The 17,946-nt window shown below is 47.6% G+C and overlaps 5 protein-coding genes across 5 annotated transcripts; 2 read left to right on the plus strand and 3 right to left on the minus strand.

The window, feature by feature from the left end:
* Positions 1–128: 128 nt before the first annotated feature.
* On the plus strand, positions 129–9,921 carry GL218_05355 (uncharacterized protein; the record flags this gene model as incomplete). The annotated part of the gene is made up of 3 exons (XM_033582017.1): positions 129–449; positions 550–8,315; positions 9,108–9,921. The coding sequence occupies 3 exons, from the start codon at positions 129–131 to the stop codon at positions 9,919–9,921; spliced, it is 8,901 nt and encodes a 2,966-aa protein (XP_033434978.1).
* Positions 9,922–10,297: 376 nt separating this feature from the next.
* On the minus strand, positions 10,298–10,980 carry GL218_05356 (uncharacterized protein; the record flags this gene model as incomplete). Its single annotated transcript, XM_033582018.1, has 2 exons — positions 10,298–10,822; positions 10,897–10,980. The coding sequence occupies 2 exons, from the start codon at positions 10,978–10,980 to the stop codon at positions 10,298–10,300; spliced, it is 609 nt and encodes a 202-aa protein (XP_033434977.1).
* Positions 10,981–11,166: 186 nt separating this feature from the next.
* On the minus strand, positions 11,167–11,679 carry GL218_05357 (26S proteasome non-ATPase regulatory subunit 10; the record flags this gene model as incomplete). The annotated part of the gene is made up of 1 exon (XM_033582019.1): positions 11,167–11,679. The coding sequence occupies one exon, from the start codon at positions 11,677–11,679 to the stop codon at positions 11,167–11,169; it is 513 nt and encodes a 170-aa protein (XP_033434976.1).
* A 2,621-nt stretch (positions 11,680–14,300) lies between these two features.
* GL218_05358 (DNA excision repair protein ERCC-8) lies at positions 14,301–15,699 on the minus strand (the record flags this gene model as incomplete). The annotated part of the gene is made up of 2 exons (XM_033582020.1): positions 14,301–15,398; positions 15,685–15,699. 2 exons carry the CDS (start codon positions 15,697–15,699, stop codon positions 14,301–14,303), a joined length of 1,113 nt encoding a protein of 370 aa, XP_033434985.1.
* A 680-nt stretch (positions 15,700–16,379) lies between these two features.
* GL218_05359 (uncharacterized protein) lies at positions 16,380–17,117 on the plus strand (the record flags this gene model as incomplete). Its single annotated transcript, XM_033582021.1, has 2 exons — positions 16,380–16,527; positions 16,621–17,117. The coding sequence occupies 2 exons, from the start codon at positions 16,380–16,382 to the stop codon at positions 17,115–17,117; spliced, it is 645 nt and encodes a 214-aa protein (XP_033434984.1).
* Between the last annotated feature and the right edge of the window lie 829 nt (positions 17,118–17,946).

Genomic DNA, 17,946 nt, shown 5'->3' on the forward strand with positions numbered 1-17,946 from the left:
AAACTACCTACGCCAAAAGAACCTAGCTCAGAGAAGCAGCCTAGTAAACCACTGACACAAAAGCAAAAGAAGCAAGCCAAAAGAGGGAAAAGGAAAAGGCTAAAAAAGGGGCGAAAAATGCAGCGAAGATGACGCCAAACACAGAATCATCAGAATCCCCACCCCCGCCAGCATCTGAAGCTATTCCAGCCGAGCCTTCTACAGACGAGGCTAATAAGTCAAAGGACATGGCCCCGTCGCTACAGTCGACTGACTCCAATTCATCTAAACCCCCTGAGCCCTCTGAGCCTCCTGAACCCCCTGAACAACCTAATGAGAATGAAGCGGCAAAAGTGGCGGATAAGCAGGCAGAAAAGGTTGAGATCATATCGTCGACTGAGTCAGAAAGCATACCTTCTTCGGGTGAACAGTCCAACGAGCAAAAGACAAAGGAGCCGGCTTCGGAACCTGTGAGTCTATATATTGAGTCTACATATCTGATATTTTAAACTGTTACATATAAACACTAGGTTTTTAATGGCCCCCCTCAGAGTTACTGACATGTTATAGGCCCCTAAGGCTGAGATTTCCGAGTCTTCTCAATTAGAGAAATCAGGTGTAGCTGCTGATACACATCCGATCAGCACTACTGAGAGCGATGCACCTGCGGATATACAAAAGCCTGACGCACCAGCCCTTAATACCGATGAATCTAAACCCGACATAAGCAAGCAGGGTGCAGACGTGGCCAGTGAAACTAATAGAGACGTTCTCGGTGAAGACAACGACCAAGAGACCACGCCAACCACAAGCGTAGAAGCTATATCGGAGCCTCAAACAGGGGAAGCTGCGGATGAGCCAACAGTTGAGCCTGAAAAGTTGAAAGATACGCCCGAGGAGAATTCGAAAGAAGAAAGTAATGATCCTCAAGATGCTGCTCATGAAAGCGCATCTAATAGCGAGTCAGACTCGGGCGCCACCGTCGAGATAAGCGAGCCCCTTGGCGAGTCAAATTCGGATACGAAAACAGCTCAGGAAAGCAACGAAGCGGGAAAACCGGCCGATACACAAAAGGCCGAAACGCTTGAGGGCGTCAATGAGGCACTACCAGACGGGGTTCCTACCAATGGCACAGGCGAAACCCTCGACAAGTCTGAGGACCCTCAAGATCCTAAAACAGAATCAAACGATGAGAATACTACGACTGAAGAAAAAGCGCCATCACCTAACAATAAAGATGAGCTTAGTGGCGAGGATATCAAGCAAGAGGCTTCCAGTGATCCAGAGCCGTCCGAGGTCGCTCTAGAGGATCCAAATGCCTCTAAATTTGAGAAAACGACGCCAGCTACTACTGAGCCGGTGACCGAGCCACAAGAACAGATCAATAACAACGAAGAGACTAAACTTCTAGAAGTCAAGGATGACGAGAGCCAATCTGCGATTAATCCCGATGACGTCGCAACCCCAAAGGAGACCGTCAATGCGGACTTAAAGGATATGTCTACGGCATTACCGCCAGAGAGTGAAAGTGCCACCCAGGAAGATAGCCCAACCAAAGAGAATCCCGGGGAACTCGCCGCTGTGAAAAGTCAGGAACAGGCAGAGCCATCCGAACAGGTTGCATATATCCCAGACCCAGTCGCTATCGGTATTCCAGAGATTCCGGCTGTCCAGTTAAATGACAACGCGGAGAAGCTCCCTGAAACTGGTTTGGAGCCCACAGAAGGATCTAAGGACCTAAAGGTAACCGATGAGGCAGCCCCAGAACAAACAGAGACGAGTAAGGTTGATAACGTCGAATCTGCTACCGGGGAGTCGGTCAAACCTCAAGAACCTGAGATTGCTCTTGGCCCTGAAGCTAAAGAACAGCCTATAGTCTCTGAGCAAACGGATGCCGAGTCCTTATCCGCGCCTAATGATATCTCCGCACAGGATGAACCTATCTCTCAAGAATCTGTCCCCGAAGAGTCCGTTCTTAAGGCGCCAATCTCTGCAGAACCCGTTTCAGGAGAACCGGCCTCTCCAGAACCTACTTCTGAAGGGGTCGTTTCAGAAGAAATCGGTTCTTCAAATTCCGACTCTCAAGACCCTATTTCTCAAGAAACTGCCACGAAAGAGGCTGTTAGTGAAGAACCCGGCATCCAAGAGTCCACTTCCCAAGAAGCCACCCCCAAAGAGCACTTTCCCAAAGACCCGGCCCCTCAAGAACCTATTACCCCTGTTTCTGAAGACCCCGTCCCTCAGGAAGCCGCCCCTGAAGAAAATATCTCCCTTGATACTCCCCAGGAAAATGCCTGTCAAGGAACAGTCCCTACAGAACCTTCCCCGCAGGAACCTACTTCTGAAGAGTCTGCGTCTCAAGAAGCAGTCCCTACAGAAACTATCTCTGAAGATCTGGCCTCTAAAGAAGTTGCTAAAGAACCCGCGCAAAACTCAGGCTCTCGGGAACTCAGTTCTGAGCAAACTGTTCCACCAGAGTTTGCTTCCCAAGAAGTCGTTCCCGAGGAACTTGCTGAAAATCCTGCCCCTCAAAATCATGCTTCTGAAGATCTCGTTCCTCAAGGGTCAGACTCCCAAGAACCCGTTGTCAAAGAACCTGTTTCTCAAGACAATAGCCCTCAAGACCCAGTCTCCCAAGATTCTGTACCTCAAAAATTTGCCTCTCAAGAGCCCGCTCCCCAAGAGTCGGCCAGTGATGATCAGAGCCCACCGCAGGAACCCGACCCCCAAGGTGAAACTCCGGTAGTATCCCAAGATGAGGTACAAGGCTTACCGGAAACATCTACCGAAGAGGTTGGGCAATCCACTGTCCTGGAGGCAAATTCGCCCATTAATGACGGTGATAAGCAACTATCGGATCAGCTAAATACTCAGTCCAATGCTAACAATGACAGCGATGAGCAGCCAATTTCTGAATCAGCTCCGGAGTCCACTAATGAGCCCATACAAGAGACCACTCGAGGAATAACTCCTTCTGAGCCGCCTATCCCAAGCGAGGATAACTCATTTGACCCGCCTCCAACAGGTTCGGATGACAAGAAGATAACCGATGCCCCCGGCTCATCATCCGAGGATGAATTTGTTATCGTCGATAAAATAGACGATGAAGTGGATAAGGTTGTGGACAGCCCAGAGCAGCGGAAACAACCAAGCGATGAGAAACCAAATGACTCCTCACAACTAGACCCTGAGGAAGAACATCAAATTATAACCCTGAATGAGACTGTCAGCCAGGATCATCAAAGGGAAGATGGGGGTTCGTCTCCTGATCAATCCCAGGAGCTTCTAGGAAATGGGGATGACGATATATCCAACAATGCGCAGCCTCGTGATCCTAGCAGTTCAAGTGCCGAAGCAGTTATTTCGAAGCCTACTTTGGAACCGTCTCTCCCAGAAGATACTACATCAGCTCAGGTAGACAAAGAACATGAACAAGAGGTCGAGAAACAAGAACCCGATCAGCATGCGGGTATTCTCGCCGAACAGCAGACTGAATCGCACGATGGCGTGGAAGCTCAAGAGGAAGAAGAAACGCCCCAAGAATCCACCCCAGAGGTTACCAATGACCAAACTGCGGATGCCAATACTGATTTACCAGGACCCCCCGTCGACAGCAATTCACAAAGCGCCGGCGTAAATGAAAAGGAGAAGCCTATTGATCCTAGCGCATCTAGGTCGGAAGTAATCGTTGAGTCTGAGGACATAGTTTCGAAGGATGATCCAACAGAGCCTCTCCCCGATGTCGGGAAGGAGGATGTCGAAGAAAAAGCAATAATTAAGCATGATCCCGACAATGGGGTGACTCAGTCAACCCCAGCAGACGAGGCTACTATTGATGACCAGGCAGCTCCTAAATCCGAGGTGCCAGCTCTGAATGACGTTTCTCCCGGCCAGTCCGAGTCTGATCTTAACGAAACTACTCCTTTAGTCAAGGCTGAATCACGCCCAATTGCTCCTACAGAGCCAGAGTTGTCTCGGCAGATGGAAAACAAACAGGCATCTGGTAGTCAGCCAGGTCTTGAGACTGGATCCCCACCCATATATCTTCCAGAAGATCCCGTGGAAGTGCCAGCCAGTTCGCAAGAAACTGAAAAACAACCAGATCAAACCCCACTCCCTGAAAATGAGTCGGATGGCGAAAAACTACCTCAAGAGGCTACAAACCTCGGTAAAACAAATGGTGAGGAAGAAACATCGAAGGAAATACATTCTCCAGACCAAGCAGCAGAACCAGTATCCGTCGATTCCGAGACAGAAAACCACGATGACCACCAGTCTACCCTTCCATCTAGCCTTGGACAAGAAGAGCAGTTAGATTCAAAATCAGGCCCAATTCTAGAAGAAGCCGAACAGCCCGGCGAAAATGAAAAGCTTGAAGAGGAAGGGGAGAAGAGTACAGAGGAACAAGAAAAGGCTCACGAGATTCACCGTGGAACCCTGGAGCCCGTTGAGATGCCGTCGGTCGTTTCACAAGATCAGACCAGCCTAGATCAGACTGAGCCAGACACTTCATTATTGGCTGAGCCCAAGGAATTGATATCTCAACCGCTTACCGTGAATTCTCGGGGATCTGTGGCTGAGGATAAAGGAGAAGAGGCTATTGACAAAGTACAGGAGCAGGAGCCCGCGTCCTCACCTTTACCAACGGAATCTCTAACCGAACCCCTACAAGCGTCTATTCATGAGGAAAGCGAATCGCGAGATATAACACCTTCGGAGTCAGCCTTGGCTCAAGAAACTAAAGCTGAGCAAGATTTGGATTCCCATGGGGATGCAAGTTCTGGGTCTTCACAAACTCCTCTCGATCATGAATCGACCGTTATCGGAGAGTCGGATCCAGACCCAACACCCAATAAGGTTATTCAGGGAGAGCCAGTCATTCCCGAGAAAGTAAATACGGAGGGTCAGATAATTTCCGATGAGGAAACTTTCGTCGAGCAAACATCTGTTTTCCCTGTTAATGATCAAGTCTCTGTCGGAAGCCAGAATTCTCAAGACCATGTCTCTGTTGACCCAATCTCCACCAAAGAGCAAGCCACCGCGGAGGACAAGCCAAAAGAAGAATCTCTAACCGAACTTCCTGTGCCAAGTCAGCCCCAGAAAAACGAGGCAGAGGAAGCCGCAAATAACAACAGCCAAGCTGTTCCGGAAGAGCTCACTATCGAGGTAGCAGATAAGGTTGATGAAGAGCCTGAGGCTTCTGAGCCAATTCAAGGGCAAGCCCCTGCCGAGAGTCAAGTCCCTGTTGACAAAATGCCTACCGAAGACCGTCCGGTGGAAGTTAAACCTACGGAAGATACGCCTCCAGAGGACCAGGCCCCTGTTGGGAGCCAATCCCCTATCGAGAGCCAGACCTTTATCGACGACAAAGAGGTTATCGATAACAGCACACCCGTTGTTCCTAACCCTTTAGAAGATAGTTCTAATGATACTATTTCGGTAGCAGTTGAGTCGCCTACGGAAAATTCGCCTGATCAGCCGCCCGAGTCTGACCTACATAAACCTCAAAATCACGAATTAGATACTGCGGAGCCTAGTGACACATCAAACGAGTTGGATAGGGAGCCTATAGTTTCTGGACTCACTGAAGGCCAAATTCCTGACAGGCCAGTCTCTAAGCCTATTGCAGAGGCTAACACTGAACAGTCCTCGGGAGAAGAAACAAAAGGAGAGTCAATGAGTACCACCATTGTGCTTGATATGCCCCAGAAGAACGAATTGAGCGAGGGTATAGATCCTGAAAATAAGTCCATTCCCGAGGAACCAGCGGTAATTCACGTACAAGACAACCAGAATGAGGAGCCCAATACCCCTCTATCAGATTCCACCACCGGCGAACAAGTTTTCCCACAAGAAGCCGAGTTATCGAGCGAGTCTATTGTTCCGATCCAGCCACAAGAGAACAAAGATGCAGAGACCACTAGTCCTAGGGAAAATGTCGTCTCGGAGGAAGTAGAGGCAGTTTATATACAAGACAGTCAGAGCGGAGAACCTGATTCCAATCCATCAGATCTTTCCACCCAGGATCCGACTCCTTCACAAGAACCTAATCCCGTAGATCAAATTTCTACAAGATCAGGTGATAAGGCAGAAGTTTTACTAAACATATCTTCAGGTGATACTACGCAGCCTACTATTACTGATTCGGAGCCTCCCGTTGATGGTGGCAGCAAGCAACTTCATACCCAGGATTCTGAGGGTGACGCACCGGATGAAGATATTAACGATCCGGAACAGCGGGAAATTACATGTGAGGAACCATCAGCGCCCATCACTTCCCTGCAGCTTCCAGATAATAACGATGATAATGCTGTCAATGGGGCCCAAGCAGAACCAGAACAAGTCCAACCTACAGAAAGCAGCGAGCCAGCTAGAGTGGACGTGATTTCAGATATTAAGGAGGCCACAATCGACGAGCACCCCGCTCGTGGCACGAACGAGACGCTTAATCTTGAGAATGTGCCCCGCCTTGAGGTGACAGGAAATGACTCGCCTATCATAGTCGAAAAGTTGGCGCCTCCATCCCATGAAAAGGCAGCTCAGAGCATCGAAGTAATTCAACAGGAAGCCGAGAGCCCGCCCATAGCTAAACCTGAAGAAGCTGAGGATTCCTCCAAGCAACCACATAGTGAAACTACTGCATCAGATCAATCCGAAAGAACCCAAGGAGGTGCTACAGGTCTTAGGGATACAGCCATACCGGAAGAGTCCCTTAATGACACCATTGTGCCAGATCAAAACCAGGAGAATAAAGAGGCGACTAGAGATCTAGGCAAAAAAACTATTGTAGTTGAACCTGTCATTAATAACAGCCCAAGGGCTATAAGAGCGCCCAATGGAAATACCAGAGTGATCAAAGAGGTTCAAGCTGAGAAAGTACGAAGTGATGACGAGAGCAAGGATACCGTTGGGCCCATCCCGACTGACGGCGGGCCAGTCCGGAAGGCCCCGAAAGGTGAGGAGCAGTTGTTTTCAAGTTTAGTAGGAGATACCCCTGGCATTGGAGCGAATGATTTTGATGATACCCCCGAGTCAGTTCCAGAGCGTTTGTTTTCAGTTGAGGAAGTGAAGGTTTCAGGGAAGGACAGTCAAGATATTGCAGATGCGCCCGATCCAATCCAGATCGGTGAAAGTTTATATACCGGCGAGTCATCTCCGGAGCCTCGGGAGGATATTAAGAGCCTCATTAGATCATCGACCCAGGATCGCCCCCAGACGCTAAGCGAACAGAGCGAAGATGCTAAGCTTATTTTTGTTTCTGCCCTGGAAGTCCAGGATGCAATCGAGACTCAAAACCGATCACTTGCACTTCAGGACAGCTCTAATGAAGAAATGGAGGTGTTCCCGGGAGTACGGCTGGGAGAATATGCAAGCATTTCTTCTCCAGTGGATGGCACAGCTTCTCCGCAAGTACAAGAAGATGAAGGTAGTGGTTCGGAAATACCAGAAGTACTTAAACTTAATATTAGGAGTGGCTCACAAGACCTTCCCGAAATCACTGCAGATATTACGGACGAAGATGAAATTCTGTCCAGTAATAATAATCAGGAGCGGACTAGTGAGGAACAACAAGGAGCAATTCCTGAAACATCTATCAATGAGCCAATTGAAGAATTTCAGGATTCGAGCTTTGTCAATATCTCCAGCGTGGACCTTAAGAGCAGCCCAGAGCTTACACCTCAAGAACTAAATAAGGATGAGGATCACGATATCTTAGCCTTCTCGAAGAAATTACAACCTGAAATCAGTGGCGTGGTCACCTCCAAGCCATTGGGAACGGATCAAGGTTCTGGAAGCAAGGAGTCATCACCCCAGCAAAAGTCCAAGTTCATTCCGTCCGATACGCCTGAGGTATTAGATATAACAAAGGCCTCCGATGTTCCCCTAGCTTCCACGAAGGTGAAAAGGCTAGCAAATAACTTAGAGGCCACAAGGGATCACTCAAACATGGTCAAATTAGGAATTTTCAGACCTACGGCATTTACAGTCGCTGGTGGAGCGCTTGCTCGCAGAAACTTAGTAAAGAGTGACGATGAGGAAGCAGCGTCTAGTCTACCACCCAACTCTGCAGAGGTCCTCGTGGAGAAACTGGCAGCACCTGAACCATTAGCCGTATCCCGCGACCTCGGTTCATTAGAGAAGTCTATCAGCTCTCTCCCAAGCGAAGGTGACGAGGAGTGCAGTTCGCTCCAAAAACCGTCTAAGCCAGCCGATCCTTTCGATGCACCTATACCCACCAGAGACGAATCGGACCGTGAAACCAAAAGCGTTCAGAATGACCCCAGTCACCAAGCCGCCAAGTCCCAACAAGAGTTGGCTCGTGCTATTACGCCCGAGTCGCCAGAGATAATAGCATCAACTATATCTCTCTCTGAATCATTTACAGTAATCGAAAGGGAACCAATTCCACAAAAGAGCAGCAAGCGAACACATAGGCCATCTCTAGTACATTCAAGTACTCAGACTGAAGATGACCATGAGTCCGGCTCTCAACCGAGTTGGAGTTTCATCAACTTCGCCGACCTAGAGCCCCGCTCAAAAACTCCAGGAATTAGTCTTCCAGATCTCACAGACTCCAAAGCAAGAGCATTGGGGCGCGCGAAGAGCGTTAGAAAGAAACGCAGGCAAACACTCAAGCAAGCAGAGGAAGCGGTAGCAACCGCCGTTATATTATATGCTGCAGCTCAGGGGCTTAGCCCTTCATCTAGTTCTCTTTTAGGTAGTCCCCAAATCGAGAACAATGCAGGTGAAACACTAGAGCCGACTCAGAAAGTTCCGCAGGAATCGGATGGTTTTTTTCCGCCGGGTATTACAGCAGGGAATCAGAGCGTTGGCCAAAATGATTATTCATTGCCCGTTGCTGACCTGTCTACAGACGATGAAGAAAAGAAATCCGCAGATGAGCGACATCATAGCCACCGACGCCGCCACCACCACCATCATCATCATCATTCCTCTCGATCGAAAGATTTCAAGGGAAGCGGTGAACACCTTCAGCCTCGCAATACCCGTATTGAAAGCAATCACTCAATAAAGTCTTCTTCCGATCGCTCGATCCCTCAGACACCTAAGAGAGACAGTGGCTTTTCTGTTGAGAGCTCGCGCACTACCGATTCCTCAAACCGCAGACATCGCACCCCCGAAGAGCAAGCTGCCCATGAGAGGCGTAAGGAAGAACGACGCGCTGCTCGTGAAGCGTACGATAAGGCACAGGAGGAAAAAGGCAAGGACTTGGAGGCGCCGCCAAGTGATCGCCACTCTTCCCACCGTAGCTCGAGACGGCACAGTATATCACACTCGGAAAGATCGCAAGCTGAGAGGCGTTCCGAAAGGTCCCAGCCCGAAAAATACTCCGAAAGGTCTCAGCCTGAGAAATACTCTGAAAGATCCTTCTCGGAAAGATATTCTGAAAGACCCCAGCCCGAAAGATATTCTGAGCGATCTCACTCCGAGAGACACCCCGCCAAGGAGAGTGCTTCATCCTCAAACAAGAGGTTTTTCGACATGAGGCACGGCGAAAGCTCTTTGGCATCGAACTACGTTCCTCGCACTAGAAGTAATAGCACCAACGTTCCTCCTCCAGTGTTCAAAGAGCCATCGAAATCATCAGGACTCCTTAGACGTACCAACACCGGCAAATCTAGCAAGTCTCACCAAGAGTCCGGGGAAATCCCCCGGCCCAGAAGCCATAGGTCTTATGACCATGACCACGACCACGACCACGACGAGAACAACTCGCCTAAAAGACGCAGATCCGAGGCAAAGATTAGCGGCTCACTTGAGTCCACCAGCTCCAAAACCACTCCTCCCTCCCCTACTAAGGATGAGCATAGACAGTTGAGGCAAAAGGAGCGGCAGAAAGCTCGAGAGGCCACCGAAGCTGCCGAGGCTAAGAAAAAATCTGGAAAGATCCGCGCCGCTTTCAAGAAGCTCTTTTCTTAGGGTTAGGACTATTACAAAAGTCCTAGGGAGAAGCTTAGCGAGATTGAAAACCCCCCTCCCCCGAAATGATTTAACGAATTTTCGAATTCTTGTAACGCTAACGAATCATGTTTTCGTTTCATTTCATATGTCGGGATGAGAACCTACGCAGGTTCTTGTTATGATGAAACGTTACTTCTCAATTGTATTGTCACGATATGTATGAAAGCATGTATGAGGATCACGGTTTCATATTTATGATCTTGTTCCAGTATTCTTCAAGTATATGTACTTGAAGGGGTGTAAAGGAAGCTACCTTACCTAACCCAGGTATCCGTTATGAATACATAAGAGGTTTATTTCTTAGTGTGTAAAATGAATGTTTTTACAGTCCAACTCAGTGCTCTATCGTGTTTCCTGCTTGTATACAGAATACTTCATCAATTCCCGCAATTAGGTCAATGCGAGCACCCTGTACAGTGATTCGTGCTTTTTGTCCACTGAACGTAATGTCTTGCAGGCTAAGCCCTGATTCCTTTGCAACTCGAGTCTGAAGGTCTTCCGAGCCCAAGTTTACATCATTGTGGAATATGACATCCACTTCGACTTCCTCCTCTAAACCTTTGAGGATAGGTGAGACTTTGAGCTCCTTGCGGTATATATCCGCATAGAGGACCGGGGCCAGTTGACGAATCTTGGCCAAGCTGACGTATGTGTAGCTGCAAAGACGTGTGTTTATCGGGACGTACTTGAGGGGCACAAGATTGGCATCGGCTAGGTCCCGTCTCTTTGACGCCCCAAGCTTTTTCTCATGGGTTTGGATTAGTACGTAATTGGTCCCCGATGCGTCCTCCTTCGGCTTAATTGAAGGATCAAGAGGGTTCCCGTTGATGAGGATTGGGTATAGTGGCTTCAGAGCAGTCTAAAACACGGGGAAGTTAGTAAGATATCTCGAGTCATATAACAAACCAATTACTCCGTTTTGTATCGGCATACCTCTTGTTCGGCATCCGTGCTTTCTCCTGGGGTTGGATGTCCTTTATCTCGATGTTGTCTATTTGTAATATCTGGGGGCGTCATGGTTTTATTAGGCGAATAAGATTCAGGTTTGGGTAGAAGCTGTTGCATAATTATACGATTATGGCGAAGTGCAAGTTCCACGGGTGTAAAACCGTCGTCGTCTTCAGCTTCTATATTAGCTCCAGCCTCAACCAGAAGCTTCACCATTGTCTCATGTCCAAGACTAACTGCCATATGCAGTGGCGTCTAGCCATCAGCATCTTTGCTTTTGATGTTAATTCCATGTTTAATTAGAAGTTTCACGGCCTCTTCCTTTTTTAAGAAAATTGCAATATGCAGCGGTGTCCAGCCGCCGTTATTCATGCTTTCTATATTAGCTCCAGCTTCGAGTAGAATCTTCACTGTTGCTTCGTCGCCGCTATTTATTGCAGAATGCAGTGGTGTCCGACCATTCCGATCCGCGATATTTGGATCAGCATAGTAGTCGAGAAGTAACCCTACAATTCCAGGTTGGCCTTTTATCGCTGCAGTATCTAAAACTGTTGACCCGGAAGCATCCTCGGTATTTGGGTTGGCCCCGTATTCAAGTAGCAGCTTTACTAGCTCGCGATTTTTGTGTTCGGTAGCGACATGAAGAAGAGTCAACCCAGATGCATTGGTGAAATTCAAATCATCTCCTTCTTTTAAGATGGCCCCGATCCCCGCGGGATCCCCGCGATCGACCATATCGAATAATATAGCTTGTATTCTTGAATCCATTATGCTTCATGAAGATAGACATGGAAGAGTGATATAGAGGTCGTTAAGATATAAACTTTTGACGCACCATTAGAAGAAACAAATATGGAGTATAAGGCGGCCTATTTCCTAGGAAGCTACAAGCTAATTTCGGATGAAAGTGTGAGCTAGAAGCCTCTTAATATTGAATACTTGCATATACAACGCTTTGATATATTGGTTCTAGGCTTGAGGGCGAACCCTATTTCTAAAAATATGATAGGTACTCTATTCTTTCCGAGCGAGCATTACGAATTTAGGATTCTGCTATCGTCGAATATAGCTACCCGTTTATTACAATCATAATGAGCACATTCATCAGCGCACTCGTCCGTAGTGTATAATATTGATTATCACTTATTAGGATGAGTGACTGGTAATAAATCAGCAAAATTATGTACTTATTGTAACATTTCAACACCGAACAAGGTATCTAGGTATGTATAGCCTCACTTTCAAGATTACGCCGATCGATCTTTAGGTTTAAGGCTAGCAAGAAAGTCAGACGTCATGGCGGAGGTTTATCTCCTGAGGGAGGTGCTAACTATACTCACGTGGTCTGGCCGGGCTTCGTGACTAGGATAAGTTAATATGCAGAAGTACATGTCAGCCTCGTTTTATAATGTTTCTATTAAAATATCAAAGAGGTTACCATTATCTCCGTTAGCGCGTAGCATCCCTGCAGTCAGCCTTATATGTAATATAATACTATACACTTTATACCGGAATAATAGTAGTCTTTTAATCACTTATATACCTAAAACTAAGTAAATATGTCTAGGTAGTTATTTAAATTTCCTTATACCAAATCCATAAATCACAACCCCAAGCTATACAGCATAGTCCACTTTATTTAACGAAACCCCTACATATCCAGTTTGAGGCTGATATATAAAAAAGATAGCATCATGTATAATACAGTGCAAGTTATATGCATTCTACAGAAGTATACATACCTAGCCTATCACACAAGCCCGTTTCTATACAGCACTAGTACTAAATCACCGATCTCTATAAAGCCAAACGTAACGGTTTTACCCCAGCCCTGCGAAACATGCATTATATACAGGACCCGTCCTTCCAGTAGGCAGGAGAACTTCCACGTTACCAGGTAATTGCTTATACGAGGCAACCAGGTTAACAATGAACCTATTCACACAATGTTATTTAATATACTGGGTATATACCACCCACATATACCGAAGCGTCCCGCAGGCCACGCACAAACGGCCAGTCGGTTCGGAGTCCGAGGCCCGCGGTGACGTGATGCCCCAAGATGCCCCAAGATGCCGTCCCCGGTATTAAGCGGAGCCGTGGTACATACCGTACGTACACAGATAGAAATAGACGAACGGGCAAGCTGATCTACGTCGATGGACTCTTATCAGTTAGTCAGCCTCGTAACGATATAAACGACTTACAAATGGTGTGCTATAGCATTTGATAATACTCGCATCGCATACTTAACTCCACTTCTACTTAACGGTAGGGTTAGACTAGTAAATACATCCAACGTGCAGTACAAGGTATGTTTCTTTATCTGGAAAATAATTCGGCATAGGTAGCCGAGATAATAATTGGGTCTAGACTATAAAGTAATATTGTACGATATTGTATATATGATTGGGCTATAAATGTACGTGTAAACTAGTAGAAATACGTGGCCCACAGAGAATTACGTGAACTAATAGTCTTAGGTCAGCTTATTTCATTTCCAATAGCAGTAACAAATTGACTCCTCACATGACGTGACATATGCCTTTGAGAACACACGAACCATAGGTCGATCAAATCTAAATAAATAGAATTTATCAAAGTTCGTGCAGTTTGACAGGTGCATATGCGAGGGTTAGTTAGGGGTACTATGACTACCATTGCCTACCTTCATATTGTTAGAAAAACCGAGTTTCAAGACCGCTAAAGGGGGAACCGTAGTTGACCGATAGTGTTGATATACCAGGATCGTAGCGATGTCATGCATACATATAGGCGTGGATAGCCTATATTGTTGCCAAAGGGGCTAGGAATCGTATGTGAAAGATGATAAGGGTATCCCATTAACCACGACGCAGAGACACATGTTGGTCCTTGCCCGGACCAAACATCTCAAGCCTCAAACCAGCCGGAAGCCGAGAACGTGGCTTCTCCAGGCTAGTTATGCTTGCTAAGGATCTAAACTATCCATTTCTTATTATTAAGTGAGGCGTTATCGTATCGTATCTGCATGATCTTTAGATTCGCAGTTCTCTTCCCTCGATCTGGTTGGATTTGTAGCTTCCCATTCAGGTTAGGTACCTAAGGACGACGAGTCCCGCTATATATGGGTGGAGAATTTGTGAGGGAGCTGGTGGCAGTAGGAGGGACCAAGACGTTGTAGATCTGTAAGAGCAGCGGTGAGATGGTGTTAAGGTTCACTAAGCCCTCAATAGGCCCTAGAGGGGTCTAGGTTCCATCTCGTCTACGAAGCCAAGTCGTAGTGCATATAGGAACTTACTTGAACGAGCAAGTCCGCGGTGTTCCTTCAAAGCATTCTGATTGGTGTTATCGCTGCGAAAATCGGCGAGGTTGAACGGTGCATCCCTTCTGTTCCTCTATCGCTAGCCTTAGGTGAATGTGATCTTCTTGCCCATCAAATCCTTGAAGACATCATCGAGGGCTTTCCGCTTCTTGGCCTTGTCCTTACTGGCCTCGTCTAGGGACTCGTCCTCATCCTCATAATCATCGCCTTCTAAGCGGGGTAACCACGCCCTGATTTGACCATCGAGGTGAGCGCTAAAGATAGCACCAGCCATATTGCTACCACCCATGACGACACCGCTTGAACTGCCGCCGCCGCCTGCTCCCCTCCAGACTATGCTAGCAATTCGATTCTTGGTGGTGCGTTGGGCACCACTGGTAGATCTAACACCCGCTACAGTTGGACCAGTTCCTCTCAGCTTCGTGACCACGTGGCCATCATGTAAGTTCAAGACGAGGATCTCAGTCTCATTAGGCCAGAAGAGCAATTCCTTACCGGGATGAGTTAGGCCCATTGGTGATGTAAACATGGTAATGCTTGCTAGCTGGCTGTTCCTGATGCTTGGTCCAAAGCTCGCGAGTGTGTTCTTCCCGGTAGCGGCATCCCATACACGGATACGTCGGTCGTGACCCGCTGACACGATGTACGCTCCATCGTCCGTCCATGTTAGACCATTCACAGGGGCAGTATGCGCTCTCGCGGAGGCTCGAGTTCTGACTTTGCCACTAGCATCTATAAGGCCGTTGTAATATAGCCCTAGACTGTCTTCGTGATCTAACATGCCAATGACCCCACCAGCCCGACGAATATCCCAGACTTTGACCGTTCCGTTTACACAACCGGTAGCGAGGACATGCTCGTGTCTAGGGGACCACGCAGTGGCCAGAATGGCACCTGAGTGGCCAGGTACTAATGTTTGAACGTTAGAGCCAGAGCGTAGATCCACCAAACGCACAGCAGGGTGTTGCGTTCCACATGCGACTAGTAAGTGTGAGGCAATTGGTGATATGGCATGCGTATATGCCTTGAAACCGAGATTAAAGGAGGCAGAGACTGTGGCCCTTTCTGTAGCCCACACTTTTAGGGTTTGATCGTACGATGTTGAAAGAAAAGCAGCCGAATCGAAGGGGTAGAGAAGAGAGATGCGTGATACCAAACTTGTGGGTTTGGTCCGAACGCGAGACTTTAGCGATAGGGGTATGAGTATGGGCCGTTGAGGGATTGCTACACTGCTCTAGATCCCAGAGCTTTATGGACGCATCCAATCCTCCCGACACAAGGCTGAACTTGTTAGCTTAAAAAAAAACTACATGTAATGATACATATATATATTTAGCCGTAGAAGTACTCACATTCTGCCGTCGAAGCGATCGAGCGCTAACGCGTTAACACCAGTTTGATGTGACCATAGCGTAGAAGTGGGATCTGGGGCTATTGATCCCTCCTCATCATTTCTAACGCAGCAGTACCTCTCTCGCCGCCATCGAAGCGAAACTCGGGTGCAGGACGAAACGAGTGTAAGAGTTGTGTTGTCTGTATCCTAGCGAATACATTAGGCCCAATGCTACCGATCGACCGCTCAAAAAGAAATTGATTCATTCATTAGAATAGAAGACCACCACGGTCTATTTTACTCGAATGAGAGCGGTTACAATACAGACAGGGAAGTAATTGCAAATGTTAATTGGAGATTTGTAAGTGTCGTTGTACTAAATTCAGAGCCGCATTTCTAGTTTGTAGGCGGGGAGAAACTGGAAATATTACGTAGTTGGTACGTAGCTTTAGTGTCCCCCCCCCGCCAAGCCTAAATTGTGAAGTACCAATAAACACGTAACTACCTAGAATAAGGTTTACGCTACCTACTTCCTAACAGTAGACGCAATTGGAATATACAATTCTAAGGCAACTTTAAGTAAAGTCCGCTTTTAGAAATTACACTATTTCGCCTCGTGACTTCGTTGTGGTCACCAACGACCTTTAGCGTTTCGATACAAGCGGATATTCGACTTCTTGAAAGTTATGATGGAGGCAAATGAGAATACAACCCACAAAGCTACACTACTATCGTCTAGCTTTGTTTAGAAGTTTCACAAACTACCTAAAGTACCTATACCTAACCTAGCGCTTAAAGTCGAACTTCACAATCGACAGGCTAGATGTGAAGATGACATCTAGAAGAGCCAAAGAGAAACGCTTCGTAGCGCCTCCGGAAGTGGACAATGTTACAGAGACTGGAACCGAAGCTAATATCCTAGACGATCGTAGATGGAAGCGCAGGAGAAGAAATGCCAATGTCTACGACGCGGTAGCAGGTTTGTAATTCTAAATATCTTATTCGTCTACAATTCACCTTTCACCGCATATTCGTGGCAATCTAGACAGATGTTAACTGGCTGCATTGTTAGGTCGAGTTACCACTACTCTCCCTTTAGACGATGGATCCGAGTCCGAGATACCCTCTCATCACTCTCGGACTTCGCGAGACCACCGTCGCGATCCTACACTCGCGCCAGAAGAAGTCCTATTTCGCCGCATCCGCGCACCCGTGCGCTATGCCGAAAAGGATATATATCACGCCCACGAGGAATTGCGGGACGGTGGCAGAGGCACACTACCCGAGAGTGATATGCTCAAAGCAGTCCATAGCTACTCTAGCCACTTCTACGCGGCACTTGCCACGACCCGGGGTGAAACCGACACTCGAAATATCGACGAGCAGAGTATGGACGAAACTGCACTCTTAGCTTTTGGCATATTACTCGAGGAGGCGAGCCGGAACACTCTCGGTAAAACGGGAGACCTGGTGTTTACCGAGGGTGTGGCAGCGAGGCAAGACGGAGAACCGGGGGATAATGATGATGATGAAACTGTGGGCTTTAAGGCTTCAATAATGGGGCGATGACAGTTAAGATCGCGGAGTAGTAATCTTAATAGCGCAATAAGCTCAATGAGGCCTCTCAGCTCAAAAGCTGCACTCCCCAAATTGGTATGCAATATCCATGGGGGTTGACCGACGGCATGTTCTCGGAGACATTAGGTTGCAGTGACGCTTGACAGGGTTCGCCTCCCATATTTACATTTCTAATAACAAGGCTGATGGTGCCCAGCGATATTTTCCTAGGATTTTCGTTCGGGGTTGGAGGTTGGTGTATAATTGTATGGGAATCCCACTGACAGACGCATCCACTCACCTTGTCAGCCAACGAAACCCACCCGAGACCACCCAGTACCGTTTGAACCAGGGAAAAGGTTAAAGGGTCTTCGGTGCGGAGTAGCATTCTGCATCACTTAACTAGATCGCTGGGACGATCTTCATTGCCGCTTTCGAGCTGACGCGAGTCTGGCAAGGCTGCCGAAGAATATAGCATCATAATCTCGAGCTTATTCCGACGAGCGAATAAGCCTATCCACTAGATAGGCAATTTTTGTTGATCACACGCGACCTCTGTTTGCTCGTGCATGTGAGTTTGTGAATGTGCGTAATGCGTGTATGCACACGGAGTCAAGTCGGAGACGTCTTCAGTGGCCGCAGGTTATGAGGCCCATCCCGTGTTTGGTCCATACAGGCAAGAGCATCGGTTGGGCGAAAATGAGAATTCTCATACTGTAAAATGGCTGAATGGTCACCAAGCGGCAGGCACCTGGAATACAAAAGAGATAGGTCATAATTGCTGAGCCGTGGCTCGCGGTCTTTGGACTGGCAGAGACGCAATGCAGATCTCCCAAGAGGT

The sequence above is a fragment of the Daldinia childiae genome (genome assembly GCF_008694065.1).
Source record: "Daldinia childiae strain JS-1345 chromosome Unknown Scaffold5, whole genome shotgun sequence".
NCBI lineage: Eukaryota > Fungi > Ascomycota > Sordariomycetes > Xylariales > Hypoxylaceae > Daldinia > Daldinia childiae.